Source organism: Ammodytes marinus, assembly GCF_949987685.1.
Source record: "Ammodytes marinus genome assembly, chromosome: 16".
Classification (NCBI taxonomy): Eukaryota; Metazoa; Chordata; class Actinopteri; order Uranoscopiformes; family Ammodytidae; genus Ammodytes; species Ammodytes marinus.
This window is the reverse complement of record NC_137220.1, coordinates 10,590,399-10,605,260: the sequence shown is the minus strand read 5'-3', so window position 1 is coordinate 10,605,260 and position 14,862 is coordinate 10,590,399. Positions and strand designations below refer to the sequence as shown.

Here is a 14,862-nt window from a genome sequence, read left to right as displayed (position 1 = left end):
GAAAAAAATTGCACAGAAACAACACTACGAGTTTCAGTCAATCAATCGAGTCCCACCGACAGGCAGCACAGCTGAATGTTTGCCATTGTGTGGAGAGAGAGAAGAGATTATCCACTTTTTCGAATGGTTTTCATTTTTGATGTCGATTTTTTTTTGTCTGTGCAATGGAGCAGGGCTGAAGAGGAGAAACACTGAAAAGCCAGGGAGCTTTCTGACACGTCGGCATTGTTGCAAAGGTGTGCAAAAAAGAAAAAAAAAAAGCCCACCTCCTCCACCTCTCCCCCCATGATCCCCTGGCCCTTCCGCGTGCTCAAGTGTGTCCTCCGGAGCTTTGCAATCCAGCTACAGAGACCGGAATGTCTTTAGCCTGGATGGGTACGAAAGCAGGTGTCCGTGATGATGGAGAGAATTGGGAAAACTATAAAAGCATTCCGACTTTTTAACACACACTCCCTCCCTCCCTCCCTCCCCCCCAACCTTTTTCTCTCAATCTCTTAATTTCTGACTGTCTGTGTGTGCGTGTGTCTTCTCAGTCTGCGTAGAGGATGAAGCCCGAGAAGGTGCTGTACTTGTTGTTGTTGCCTCCGTGGGCTTTTCCTCCGTCCAGTTTGATGTAAACCTCATCGCCCGCGTCCAGATGGAGGATGACGCTGTTGGAGGCGTAGTCGTAGTTCTGGTCAGCGTCTTGGGCGATGGCGCTGGCACGGACCTGGAAGAAAAGGGAACAGATGAACATGAAGGAAGAACACTTTTTTAACTGCAGCACTTCTTAGAACATTAGCTTAAACCTACTTTATAAAAGGGTGATTCATTAACTTCTAAATCAAACTGAAAGTTGGTACTACTGATTTAATAGGCATTGTTCCATTTTCAGTACAGTGTGCCACCCTCAAAATGTTCATAGTCTGCACAGTTATCTCAGTGCTATTGAACAGTTACCAACGAGGAGCGCTGCAGCAGTCCTAACTTAAAATAGAGTATAATCGATCAAATTGATCATTGTTTTCTCTTGAGATGGAAAAGGAGAGTACTGTACATCCTACTAAAGTAGTCACTGGTTAATTGCCAATTAGTCACTCAAATATACTCGGGGGAACATTCAGTTTGTTTTCATTCTTGCACCCCCTTTGGACAAAAGCAGTAGTGTTCTTACTAGTCCAAAGGGGCAGCTAACACAAAGTGAAAGTTCCTCATAGCCACTTTAAAGTGTGAGAAAATGGTAATACGCATTTGGTTATAGGAAAAAGTGCAACTTCCTCCTACGCACCTGTCATCCACCCAGGTGTGCAGAGATTTGTTTTGAATATGCACTTGGTACAAATGATAAAATTCTGGTCGCCATGCCTGTATTCAGATCACCCCAAAAACATAGTGTTGTCTCTCTTTTCCCGTGGCCTAAAGTTGACCAGTTATTTATTGATAAGGTTGAATGAACTTGCAAACAAACAAAAGAGGCCGCAATCTATAACTTAAGAAAAACATAAAAATGTCCTCACTTCTTGGCCGAGGTAATAAAGGGGCAACCAGAAGGAGCCTCAAAAAGCAGCTAGTCTGAAAAAACACTGCTGCTGCACCACAAGGGAATAACAAATAGTGTTGCACAGAATGTAAGGGAATTATATAAACACTAGTTTTTAAAATTGTGTTGTTTCAAATACTAAATACCAAAAAGTTAGAGGAATTGCTGGACAAAACAAAAAGTTTTTCATAATGATATTTAAAATAGAGGGAATCAACCAGAAGGTCAGTCAAAGCTCATGCATTTCTGTCAAGCAGATTTATGGTTTCAATCTAGCCAGTGGTCTTACACAGAACACACATTCAACCTTGGAAAACAAGGTCCACATGACGTCTCTGAAACACAACATCAGGGCTGACTCTGTAGGCTTTTCATTTATTGAGAGGTACAATAAGATAAACCTCAAGGACACCCATTGAATAGAGACAGGAATGTTTGATAAATCATCAGCAAGGAGAGACAATAAGTATTGGAATGAGTTTGCATAATATATAAGATTTCTCATTATATCATACAAACTCAGTCAATGTTTTTTTTGGAATGTTTGCTTGATGTGTGTGTGTGGGAGACTAATTGTGCATCTTATCAGTAGGAATGACTACCACATAATGCTGCATCTGAAGTGGCATTTAACTGCCTGTAGCCATCTCTTTTCCCAATACAATATGAATACAACTTTAAAGAGAAAGAGTTGAAAGTTAGGGGAGAAACCAGCAGTGACATTCAATGAAGGTCATGGACTGGATGTTTCCACCATACAGCGTATGCTTTTATGTGCTGAGCCAACAGGCCTAATTAAGAATGAACATATTTTCTAGGATCATAATCGTCAACCCTACTGCCAAAATGGCATTGTCCAAAAACAGGGTGCACTGTATGGAGGACTGAAATTTTGGATCTACATTTCCATTGTATTATTTCCATTCTATTTTAAATAGTATTCCACTGATTTTGCATTGAAATTTGTCTGTGTCACGATTAAGTAATAAAAAAATATATATATATATAATATATAGGCCTATATACAGTAGGCCTATATACGTATATGCTGCAGAACAAGTGACATGTCTTTCTTTATTCTATGCATTCTCCCTCATTGTCATAACATGGCACCTCCACTAATAAAAATGGCTAATCACCTTTTCCGCACATGTAGTAAACCTGTAAATAAACTTTGATGTGTACAATTGGTTCAGTTTTCCTTTTTACCAGTGACTGATTAACGTTTTAGGTTTTTGGTCATATCCATATAACCAAGGAGGTGCCATGGCCCATGTTTTAAATGTGTCAGTCACTTGAGCTCAGTCAAACTTAGCATGTGTATCATTTGCCAAAGATCCGGCGGGAGACAACACAATCCAGAAGGGAATCCAGTAGCAGTGCAGGTCTGGTGGAGAATCGCCTGGTCTATGGGCCAGATAGTAATGTTCTGCAAAGAATTCAGAACTAACCGTTGACTTTTTAAATGTGTGATCATTTGTTGTGTAACTTTAGTCCCCCCCCCCCTGAACCTACTACATTAAAAAAAATACCTTAACTTCTAAATAAAACTGAAAGTTACTCCTTTTTAATGGGCATTGTTCCATTTTCATTCCAGTGTACTGCTTGTAACACAGAGCAAAACAATAAAAAAATTGCCACTCTCTAAATGTTTGTAGTCTGCACAGTATCTCAGTGCTATTGAACAGTTACTAAGGAGGAGAGCTGCAGCAGTCCTAACTTAAAATAGAGTATAATCGATCGAAACGATCATTATTTTCTCTTGAGGTGAAAATGGAAAGTAGTGTACATCCTATTAAAGTGACCACTGGTTAAATAAGCCAATTAGTCACCGAGTCTGATCAGTGGGGGTTGAATCAAAATCAATATTCTACGTTCTTTTGAAGTGTTATCTTGCGGGTCATTATCAGGTCTCAAATGTCCATTATAGCCCTGGCGTTGGCTCAGTGTTTTTCCACAGAGCTTTAAATTGCGGCTTTGCGACTGGGGTGTCGACAAGCAAGGCCCAACAGGCGGCATAGAGGATGCCCAATAATTAGTTGCCTAGTTAAGGAGGACAGAACAGGCATACTGACTAAATGTGAGGAGAGGCCACCTACTGACAGAGATCTCCTGAAAGCATCACAGTTGTCTAAAACGTGTTCCCTTGATGTTTAGAATCATTTAAAGAAGTCACTTTGTTTTTCTCCATTTTGGTGCATACCATTGTATTGCTTATACTTACCAGATTTGACTCTGCTGTTAATGAGTAACTGACTCTTCTACTACTTTCTCTTAACGATGTTTTGATTTATAAGTTGTCTTCCCTACCAAAATAGCTATGGCTGCTAACGCTGAACCCTCAGCTCATCTTCTGATGGTTTCCAACAACTTACTGTTGAAAACATAAAAGTGGGCAGGGGAGAGGCGTGCAAAGCCTTATTAAAATAGAAATGGTAAATCTTTCTTCAACTGGATAATTAGTAGTTTGAACCACTGTTGTACAGTACATGATACTATAGACCAGAGAAACAGTGAAGTCATATATAGTTCATTACATAGACACAATTTAAAAGCTTGGGAGAGAAACTAGAAAAGCATTTCAAAGTATAAAGTGCTTTTCTCCTGAGGAAAACAATGGCGAACAGGCCTACCAACACTAAAGGCTTGCTTTGATGCACCACTTCTGTTAAGAGAATAAAGTGGTAAGGTGCCATATCTTTGTCACTTTATTTTGAACCTGGCTGAACCAAGCTGTGTGCTACAGTGTAAAAACAAATCTATATTTCAACACTTCATTTTATGTAAGGCAACATTTCTGCAAACATCCCTGCAGAAATTAACCTTGAACATGTAGCCACATTGGCTTCTGTGTGACTTTGTGAAAATAATTGTTTAGCTTACAGTATGTATGAACTGTATTAACACTGATTTTCTATATTTCTGTTTCAAATACAGGAAGCCTGCAAAACATTTCTCAACAGTTTCACCATATTAAAGACATTGCATTTGAATAATCTGCCGTACATTTTTGTGCTTTTCGGCATAGGCCAATATTCCGACAGATTTCTTGCAAAGTCTCTCATGCAACCATCAGACACACAATTCTATAAAAAAGGCAGACTGTAGCACTGCCTTCAGCTCACTGCATTGAATTATGGAGCAAGGTTGACACTACTTCAGCCTTCTTGTGAATGATTTGAAAAAAAAAATTAATAGAAGGATAAATGAACAAGAGAAGGTAAAAGGAACACTTTAACGGTGAGTTGCATATATTTATAAAGACCATCAAGCACAGGCTTAATACTTATGGTAAGATTTTTTCAGAGAATAATCTATTTACCGCAGCATTTCAGTAATGACCTTCCTCAGGCTGCACAGAGAACGAGGCAAAATTTACTATGTTGTTCAAACCTTCTGTATGTTTAATAAAGGGGTAGGTTTAAAGCGCAAACATCTAAACAACATACCATGGACAGTGAACGTCACATTGGCACGAAATGTGTGAGTGCTATAAAGGCTAATCTGGATCATTACATTCTGAGGTGAGGTGTTAAGATGCAGGAGTAATATATGGAATATTGTACTTTTTTTTTTATTGTTTATCCTCCTGATTAAAATCGAGCACAGCTCATATCGATGTGCAAACAAAGCCTCCTGTTCTGATTCTGAGATGCCGGCGTCCAGTGCATATTAATATGATATGATGTGCCCTCGGCGTGCAAAGTCAACACATTCATATTAGAGGGTTACCGCTTTGGGATGGCGGGGGTGTGGGTGATGATGGCTAAGAGGGATTTGTAACTCGGGGTTTTTAATGAAACTTTATCAAAATATTTGCTCTCCAGGTGTTCACATAGAAGCGAGGAATATCTGGCAATGTCACAGCTGTGTAATGCAGCTTAAAATATTCTCTTCATTGAGGAACTGTATTTGAAATGTCTTCAAGTTCACAATTGATGATGTTTTTTAAGGGGTAGCAGTGGGACAATAGGAATGTATAACTTCATTCTTTAGCAGATAGAGAATGAGTAAAGGCCTGGTGAAAGCAAACTCCCCCCCCCCCCCCCCCCCCCCCCAGTTCTTCCACAATGATATTTTTGTTTTGTTTTGCTACTCTGCTCTAATGGTTTCTATCCCCATCTGAGACGATGTGCCGCAGTCTAGGCCTCCTTCGTTTGCTTTCAATGATAAGCACGCATGAATAAAACCTCACACTGTTTTTGAAATAATGATCAGGACGCTCCCTATTGGAGCTGTTTTTTTTTCCGTTTTCTGTCTCAAGTGCACACAAGGAACTTGTTAGGGATATGAGCCAGGGGCTCAATGCTAGGGTATGGCAGATGTATAGCCAGAGCTGAGCAGAACAAACATCCGACTGGCAGTGCGTGACCTTGACGCAGAATATGTAGAGGAACTTTGACGGGACAAACAAAGCATGAGGCTGAACGAGCCAGCTCCACTGATGGTAAATGAGGTGTCGTGCAATGTTGTCTTCCTCGTGGCTGCTCGTGCGTATTTGCATCTGTCACATCGTCAACATGATGGCTTTGATTAAATAATATTCTGAGTGGAGAAACACTGAAAATGCAATGCTGCGGATTAATAGAGAACGCGTGCCTGGAAAAGTGTATTGTGGATTCTCTATAACTTGTGCACTTTATATCTGCAAATATGATCATCATCACATCTATCAATAGCAACGGTGGTTATGTGAAGCATCTGAAATGATGGTGGATTTTAAAATACTGACCGTCACTGCTCCTCAATAAAGTGGTATTTATTTAACAATAAGCCTCTATCAAAAAGACTTTCTGAAGGGTTTTCACTAAGCAGCTTAGAATGCTCTTTATTAAAAGCAGGAAAAAGTTGAAGTCATATTTGTTGTGTCTAGTGCAGGAGGAGTTTGTAATGTCCCACTGGGACAGTGATCTTACAAGAGGCTTTGACACTGTGACAAGGACGTCTTGTGGCTTCTCTGACAGGGATTTGTTGGCTTGATGTTGAGCCTCCATTTTGGATCAACGAGTCTATTGGTCCTCTTTAAATCAAAGTGTACTGCCGTCTAATTGTGTTTGAACATTCCAGCCGTGAACTGCATGCCTAATAGCAGCTTAGATAGCTTGCCACTTCTATAGGGCCTGGTCCAACATTTTACTGCACTACACATACAAACATGCGCAGACTAAAGGAGAAACATACATGCCATGTACATCCACATGCATTTTTTATGAACACACATACGGTACATAGAAGATGCAATTTTATTGAAATAATGAGAACAGGGAACTACGGTGGGTTGCGGGGAGAATTGCCTTGTCAAAAAGCGCTGGGCCTCCCATGTGTTACAGGTTTATTTGTCAGAGGAACCTAAGTGAAAACATGATAAGAGGAATGAAATGGTAACAGGAGATTTGCCAGCTGTCAGACGAGAGTAGAGAAAGGCTTCCTGAATTAATGCCACCAGCTGTTGTCTTTGTACCTGCTCAGCTTCCTTTGAAACAGAATGACTTCAATGCACAAACCTATCGCTGTTTACGAAACAGATTACATTCATGCTAAAGGCGAGTCTGGTGCCATGCATTAGTTCACTTGTTTATCACGTGCACCACTGATACTTGGTCCAAACACTGTAGAAACCATCCAGAGGCCGGAATAACAGTTTCACAATTCAGCAGTGGCAACAAAGAGAATAGATTTAAGACAGCCTCTCCTGGAAGAGGCTTGTCACAGGCAACAGTGGTGGAGAAAAAAAAACAGAGTCCCCAACTTTGACCTGCAATCCTGCCACTCCTTTCTTTGGTGTGTGAGACTCATCACGCTCGGTTAATTACTGGGATACACAGCACTGTCTGCCTCCGGCGCTAACACCACAGACACAATCACTGCTTGCAGCATTGTCTGCAAAGAGACTTTTACTGCACAGGTTTCACAGTAAGCCTGGTTCTTCCAGTGTGATTCTGAGTAACCCTGAGGCCCTGCAATGTTTCCTTTTTTTCTTAAATAAGAGAAGACTCTTCTAAAGATGAGGCAAAGTGATTTTCCGTATAAGTGTCGGATGAGAGGCAGACATGCATTTTTTAATACAATAGGCTCAAGATAGATTCTTCCTCTCCTCTACTGGGGCGATTGTTGATGTCTAACCCACATTCATTTTTTAACAGGGTGGGGGGGGGGGGTCAGGAGGTGTTAAACACATTGAGTTATAGAGGACTGTGAGTCATCTGAAGCCGTTGACTTGCTGTTTTCCCGTGAAGAGGGAAAGGATAATTGTGGGTATAACTGAACACTGAATTTGGGTGGACGGCTAAATGTCAGGGGCGTGGGGAGCGACAGAGAGAGAGAGAGATGTTTGCAGAAGAAGGCCAGGGGCACTTGTCTGTCTCCCATATGGCCCTCATTATAATGAAGAAGACTTGTGAGTCAACACCGTAGCATCCTTGAGTCAGCCAGCCACAGGAGACAATCCATAGCCGATTTTAGACTGTATGCGTATCTCACAATACACAAGACATTGTAGCGGTATTTCAAGAAGCTACTTAATCTGATAAACCAGTGCCTGGAGTGTGTGTTCTCCTAAGCTCGAATGGTTATCTATTTGAGGATCTCAGTATAAAATGTAAAGTAATAAAATGATGACTGAAAAGTGGTGGGCAGATTTCAAGCAAGTTTTGAAACTTCACCAATAAATGATAGATTTTTCCTCCATGTGCTTGCAGATGTCATCTTGACATTTCCAATCTGTGTGGTATTTCCTAACAACATGGGCCAATTTTCATTTGATAGCCCTCGCACCTAATTAGGCCAGCTCTAATGTTCCACTCGGCAGAGTGTCAAATCCAATGTCCAATTACACAGCAGATCAAGGCCAAAGGTCCGCCTCCACTACCTCTCTGGCTGATTATAGAAGAAATGCCACCGTGTACATCACACAGAAAGAGATGGGTCTGTCAGAAAAAGGAAAGAGACACACGTACATGTACGCACACGCATACCCACATACACATAAGGGGATCAATACCACAGGCAAAGAGGCTGAGGGACTGAGGGTGGCTCTCTCAAACCCGGTTTGTCTATTTCAGACAGAGTTCTCTCTGTTACACCGGGCAGACACACAGAGGCCTCTCAGTGCTAAAGTCAGACCACCATGAAGAATAGCAGGTCTGAACATTACCAGAATGCTAAAATCAATCAAGTCTGTGTATTGCTGTTTCTGTGTGTGTGTGGACAACTTGTGTGTTTAGTGCTCGTAAAGGTCTCTATCGTCCATGTTTTTTTAATCTGTTCACAGCAAAACACAAACATTCTGCCGCCTTTACCTGGTAAGAAATGAACAACGACCACAGCCTATCCTGAGTGATAAGCTACAGGATCTTATTGAGGTATTCACACCTTTCCTTAGAGCACATAACTGTATGTCAATAACCATTTCAAACAAAGACCTCATCTCATCCAGATGGCTCAGCTCATATATGGTTAATGTTTGGATTAACACCACTTGCTAAACACAATGTGTGCAGGCTTACCTGGCTAAGCAGCAACAGGTTAAATAGTCTTGTGTGCATGACTGACGACCCTCATGGATTTGTCTGTCTATACAAGGATGCCTATGCGTTTAATGGGTTGACATGGAGATGACATGCAACTGAACTTAAGCATCACTTTAGGTTAAAAAAAATATTTTCTTTGAAGCTAGGTGACCGCAAAAGAAAAAAGAATCCAAGAAAAGATTGGTGGGCTCTTTGTTATTTTGTTATAGTGCAGTGCATCGCTTGAAAGCAATGAAGAATATTGATGGCATCGTGTGTTAGCAAATCGATTTTGCGATACCACAATCTGGATTCTGCTTCTTCCTTTTTTAAAGAAAGTTTTCCCTTTAAAGATGAAAACTTTCTGCTCCTTTAAAAGTGAGCTCCTCTAGACCTGACATAGAGGAGAGATGGAGGGCAGAGCACAGTTGGGAAGGGTTAGAAGGGGGGGGGGGGGCGCACCCATGCACGTATGCGCGCATGTGTGAATGTCTGTGAGTGTGTGAGTGCGAGGAGGAGGCTGCAGCGGTAATTGCTAGGGTAGAGCCATGTGCACGAAGGACGTTGAAGCTTATTAAAGGAGGAGACAGAGTGATTATTCACTATGGTCCTCTTGAGAGACTGACGCTGAAGTCATTGCTTTTAATTAAGTCTGAAACGGTTTTGCGGATTAATAACAATATTAAGAAGGGAATGGAGAGGAGAAGCGCAAACACATTCTGGATCTCGTTCAAGCTTTTTAATTACAATTAGATAGACTCCATGGCACAATAGCACAATAACTATGTCTTTTCTGTCCTCTTTTCTTCCCTCCCCCCTTTCACTCCATCCACTGAACTTGTCTTCAGTTTCGTCGACGTGTCTCTCAAGATGTCAGGCCCAAGACAGTTTATAAGCGATGCATTGATTTTCCGGAGAAAGTGGTTGCTTGGAAAAGTTGGCACGTGAGTTAAAGAACAGTCGACAATAGAAGCCAAAAAAGATTGTATGGAGAGGAAGTTGGAAAAAGAGGATAAAGTGTGCTGTGCTGAGAATAGGTTTCCTGTTGTTTGTTTGTTTACCAGGAAGCTTACTTTTTGGTCGAGCTTGAAAAGTGTCAAAGTTCCGGGGACAATGTTGGGATTCTTAAGTTGCACTTTGCAAAGTGAAAAGGGGAATGAGTGGAAGAATGGTAACCCATGGATGTTGATGTGAGACACAGCTTGTAAGAACCCCTGGAGTGGGAGGAGGTGCCCATGCAGGAGTGAAACAGCACTGCAGGCCTTGGAAACACACCGCTTCCCCCAAAGCCAGAAGATGATAAAATACTAGTATTGTCTGAAATTCCCTGGCCTCCTATGTCCCAACTCACAGCCTTGCTTTCTGCAGCCTTAATGAGCTGAGTAAAGCACTAGTGTGCTGTGGGAGCTTCGGTTTGACTCTCAGCACTTCATCAATGATGTAGCATAAGTTGTCCCAACATTTATAACCATTCACAGTCATTTACAGAGACTAAGGCTCTGGGGCCCTCTCCATCAGCCAATCACACAACCTAATAAACACAACGACAAGAGGACTGCATGTTTATGTATAAGCTGTGGATAGGACAAACAAAGACAGAAAAAGTGAAGCAGTTACCACTTTATAAACATTACACGGGTCTCTGGAGATGCACACTGTGTGCATCTAACTTAAGTACCTCCACACCCTCCTCTTGGGAGCACAATGAAGCGGGAACAGAAGGCGTTTTATAGGAACATATGTTCCTCTTCCCCTATTATATATCAATGCTTTTACACCCACCCATAAACATTACTGTTGAGTGAGACATTATATATAGAAGGCGATTGCTGTAACTGTCTTTTTCTTGCTGGGTGTGAACTTGGCGAGGGTGAGAGAATTAACCCCTAGCTGCCTTGGTGAGACTGCAGGTTCACGCCACAGAGCTAAAACTGCACATAACATGGTGTCAGCGCTTGTATGGTGAGAGCCAAACAGCTTTGGGCTTTGATTAAAATCTGTATTTCTTGATTAATGTGATTTAAATAAAATATACATTCCAATTGGCAAACACATTAAAACCTTAGGAAAATGAAAATTAACCACAAAATAAAATGATTTCACAGTAAGCAGAAGTAAAACAGGTTAGATAGGCAGCGTGCCCATGATGTGAAATGACAATAACAGGATCAGATTTTGTTCGATTTGAACACTAACCATTATTTACAGTATTTTAAATGAAATATATAAAGTTTCTCATTTAAGTGCAGGGCAGTGTTTCTGGCTGTAGAATAATGGTCTATCATCTCAGTTATGTTTTACTGTAGTTCAAAATAAAATAAAAAGCATGTCACTAGCAGCATTTCTCCCCACAATACTATCTCAATGTGTACAATTCCCTTTCAGAAAAAAAGTAGAGCTGAGCTTGTGAAGCATGCTGTTTACATTAGAGAAGTATGACAATATGACATACAATGCCAGCAACTGCTTCTCTTTGCATTATTAATTTATCAAAATATAACACTATTGAGTCAGTATTTTTGGAGTGTTTTCATTTTGCACCTCTTATCACTGAAAATAGTTCTGCAGGATCAAATGTGCTTACTGTAGCATAAAAAACTGATTTATTTACATTAAAATATTTTTTCTTTTTTATGTTGTCATACTGACAAAAGCAAACAATATGCATTAATTCCAGTGTATAACATAACTCGTTTAACAGGCAAAACTATCTCGCATCCACTTTGAAGATAAGAGATCTGACGGCTGATTGGAAGGCTGCAAACTACATTGGCACACATTACCAAGCCGAGAAGACCCTCTGGGGCGCAAAAATAAAATTAGAGCCCCATTAAAATGATGCATCAAAGAAGCCGAGAATAGATCACGTGGACGTCCTAATGCGTTTAACATGACCAAAAAGACAGACAGATGGATGTAGTGGCGGCAGACAAAGAGCACAATCCGGCGGGTTTTGCATGGACAGGTATGGTCAAAATATTAAAATTCCAATATTTCCCCCACCACTCATTTCACCCTCAGCGCAGAAGAGCCACCAAAGCCCACATTGTCTAAAGTTATATGCGTCATTTGTATTAACAGAAGCGGAGGATAATTAGATTCACACACTTGCTCTTAGAATAATAACAAAGAATAAAGCATTGAATAAAACCTAACTTTAAATAAAGTATATTCCCTTGTAAAATACACCAAACTCTTAATGATGGAATCGAATTAAATGCCAGACATCAAATGTTTCAAACCACAGCGGATTCTCCTTTATTATCACTCTCGCTTTTCCACTTTAAAACCCTGTAAATGCCGACACTCCGCAACAAGCTCTCGTGAAAATTGCTCTACATATCTGTCCAATTTCAGAAATAACGGACAGCCTGATCGCTTTCCAAATTTTGCAGTGTAAAGGTAAAAAGAAATATCGGCGCGTAATTCCCGTTCATTTAGTCCAAACTGTGACCGTCCTTCGGATCGCGGAGAGCGGCGATGTCGGGACGCATCAGGCAACGAGGGGACGCGGGTTGCAACCGGTCAACATCTTTATCTCCAGGCGCGCCGGGTGCCACAGCTGTGCGCTCCGGGGTTTTGGAGGCGAGGCGCAGGGCAGATGCGCACGCTTGCCTCACAGTGTCACTTTTTATTCACTGGCTTTAAGGAAAAACAACTTCCTGTATTTTTTTTATCTTTAAGACTGAGACATAGAGGAGGCAGTGAGGAAAATGGTGAGAGTGAGAATCAGAGGAGTCTGAGGTAAAAAAGGAAAGTCATAAAAAGTTTACAAAGCACTTACCTGTCCATTTTTACAGAGGTCTGCCCACATGCTGGTGCCATCCCCTCCTCTCATCAGCACATGGTAGATGAAGAAGTACGTGCCCGGTATGCTGCAGATGAACTTGCCCGAGATGCCGTCATAGTTGTTGCCCAGGTTGGTGACAACGTCGTCGAACTTGAGGATCTCGTAGCCCTCGTGGGGGTTCTTAAGCCCTGCGTAGAAGGCCACTCGAGGCACGGTGCTGTAGGTGGCCGTGCTGATAGCGCCGTCCCCCCCCCCTAGACCCAACACCCCAGTCCTTCCCTGGTCCCCCGGAGGCCCCGCGGGTCCTGGTGGTCCCGGCTCTCCAGGTGGCCCTGGCGGCCCCGGCTTGCCCGGCCGGCCTGGCTTCCCCTGGGGGCCCTGCAGTAAGGTGGAGGGGGGCAGCACGTTGTCGCTCAGCGCCTCGGCCTCTGCCTGCAGCCCCGTGGAGCTGGTGCTAGTGGCCGGAGTGCCCTTGTTGAGGTAGGGGTCACACACCATGCGACAGGTGCCCAGCATCTCGTAGTGGCTGGAGTCTGAGCCCACCGAGCTGACCAGCACGGGGATGAGCACCACCAGCACCAGCACCAGCATCACCCCTACGGCGGCCGCCACCAGGGTCTTCCTCCCGATGCTGAGTCGGGGAAGGGGCTGCGCTGCCAGCGTGGGTCTCCCGGGGGCTGAAATGGTGACTGCTGGGTGTGGGGAGCCTGCCGTCGCCGAGGAGAGGGACCCGCAGGAGATCCCCAGGAGGAGAGTTGCGAGAGGACCGGCAAGTGTGTAGAGGTGAGACAGAGACCCACATACACTTTGATACAACTCCTCCTCACTGCCTCTCTCTCTCAGCTCACAGTCTCTCCAAAGTATATGAGCGACCAGTCACTCACACATAACCGTAAGGACCTAACCAAAGCTCAAGCCCAAGCCCATGCACGGTGGGAGTCCTTCAGCGCATACTTACAAACACAGTCTGACTTGTTGTGAGAAGGAGGAGAAGCAACAAGGATGCCCAGCCCAGAGGAATGGAGTGAGAGACGGAGAGAGCGAGACTGAGAGAGAGAGAGGGATGAGAGTGGGTGAGTGTGAAAGATACAGAGCAGCAACTGGGCTGTGTGTGCATGTGTGTGTATGTGATGAGTTTCTGGTGCCAGATTCTCAGGCTTGCCTTTTTATACGGCAGTAGCAGCGGAGCCCCCCCCCCCCCCCCCCTCCCTCCCTTCCCCTCCGCTCCCCCATCGAGTGAGAGGTTGGTGTGGTTACGTCCCTTCTCTCTCTCTCTCTCTCTCTCTCTCTCTCTCTCTCTCTCTCTCTCTCTCTCTCTCTCTCTCTCTCTCTCTCTCTGTAGCTCTCAGAGGAAGAACTCTCATGGCATGGCATTTCTTTCTACCACTATCCCTAAACATCAAGGTTTCAACAGGACCCCACTGACCATCTTGTCACCCCTCTTTCATCCCTCTCTTTCCTCTCCTTTCCAGCCCTCCCTCATTTGCACACCACTTGTTTTCACTTCGTCGCTTTCTCCTCTTTTTTATCAGCATCCAGCCTCTAAAAATAAAGACGGAGCTGAGGAAAGACAATGTTTTCTTCCTTATTCCTTTTCCTGGAGGTGGTTGTTCTAGAGATATGTGCATAAAGGCTATGTGCACAGAAGAAACACAAGAAAACACTTACATCTGCAATGCCAAGAAATGCTAAGCTTCTGAAATTGAAAAAAAGGTGCTAATTACAAAAGCCAATGCCAAAAATGATCTCATAATCCAACAGCTTGTCCAGTTTATACAATAAAGATGCAACCACACATGACGAGGATGTTTTTTAAAACTTTTTTTAAATGATCCCGGTGGCACGTCACATTGGACCACTCTTGGCAGCCAATATATCCTTCCGTTAGGGGCCACCGACATTGACACTTTTCTGCTGTTATTTTATTCCCCTCTTTGCCTTTCCCCTGTGTCAATAACCCTGTTTCTCCACCTGAACGCGCCCACACCATTTCTTATTGGTGTCTTTTTTTAGGTATTGATTTCATGTTTTTTTTATCAAATTAA

The 14,862-nt window shown here is 42.8% G+C and overlaps 1 protein-coding gene across 1 annotated transcript; it reads right to left on the bottom strand.

Moving 5' to 3' along the window:
* Window positions 1-529: 529 nt before the first annotated feature.
* c1ql1l2 (complement component 1, q subcomponent-like 1-like 2) lies at window positions 530-13,513 on the bottom strand (the record flags this gene model as incomplete). The annotated part of the gene is made up of 2 exons (XM_080043720.1): window positions 12,812-13,513; window positions 530-709 (listed from the first exon to the last, which is right to left on the bottom strand). The coding sequence occupies exons 1-2, from the start codon at window positions 13,406-13,408 to the stop codon at window positions 530-532; spliced, it is 777 nt and encodes a 258-aa protein (XP_079899846.1). The 5' UTR covers window positions 13,409-13,513.
* Between the last annotated feature and the right edge of the window lie 1,349 nt (window positions 13,514-14,862).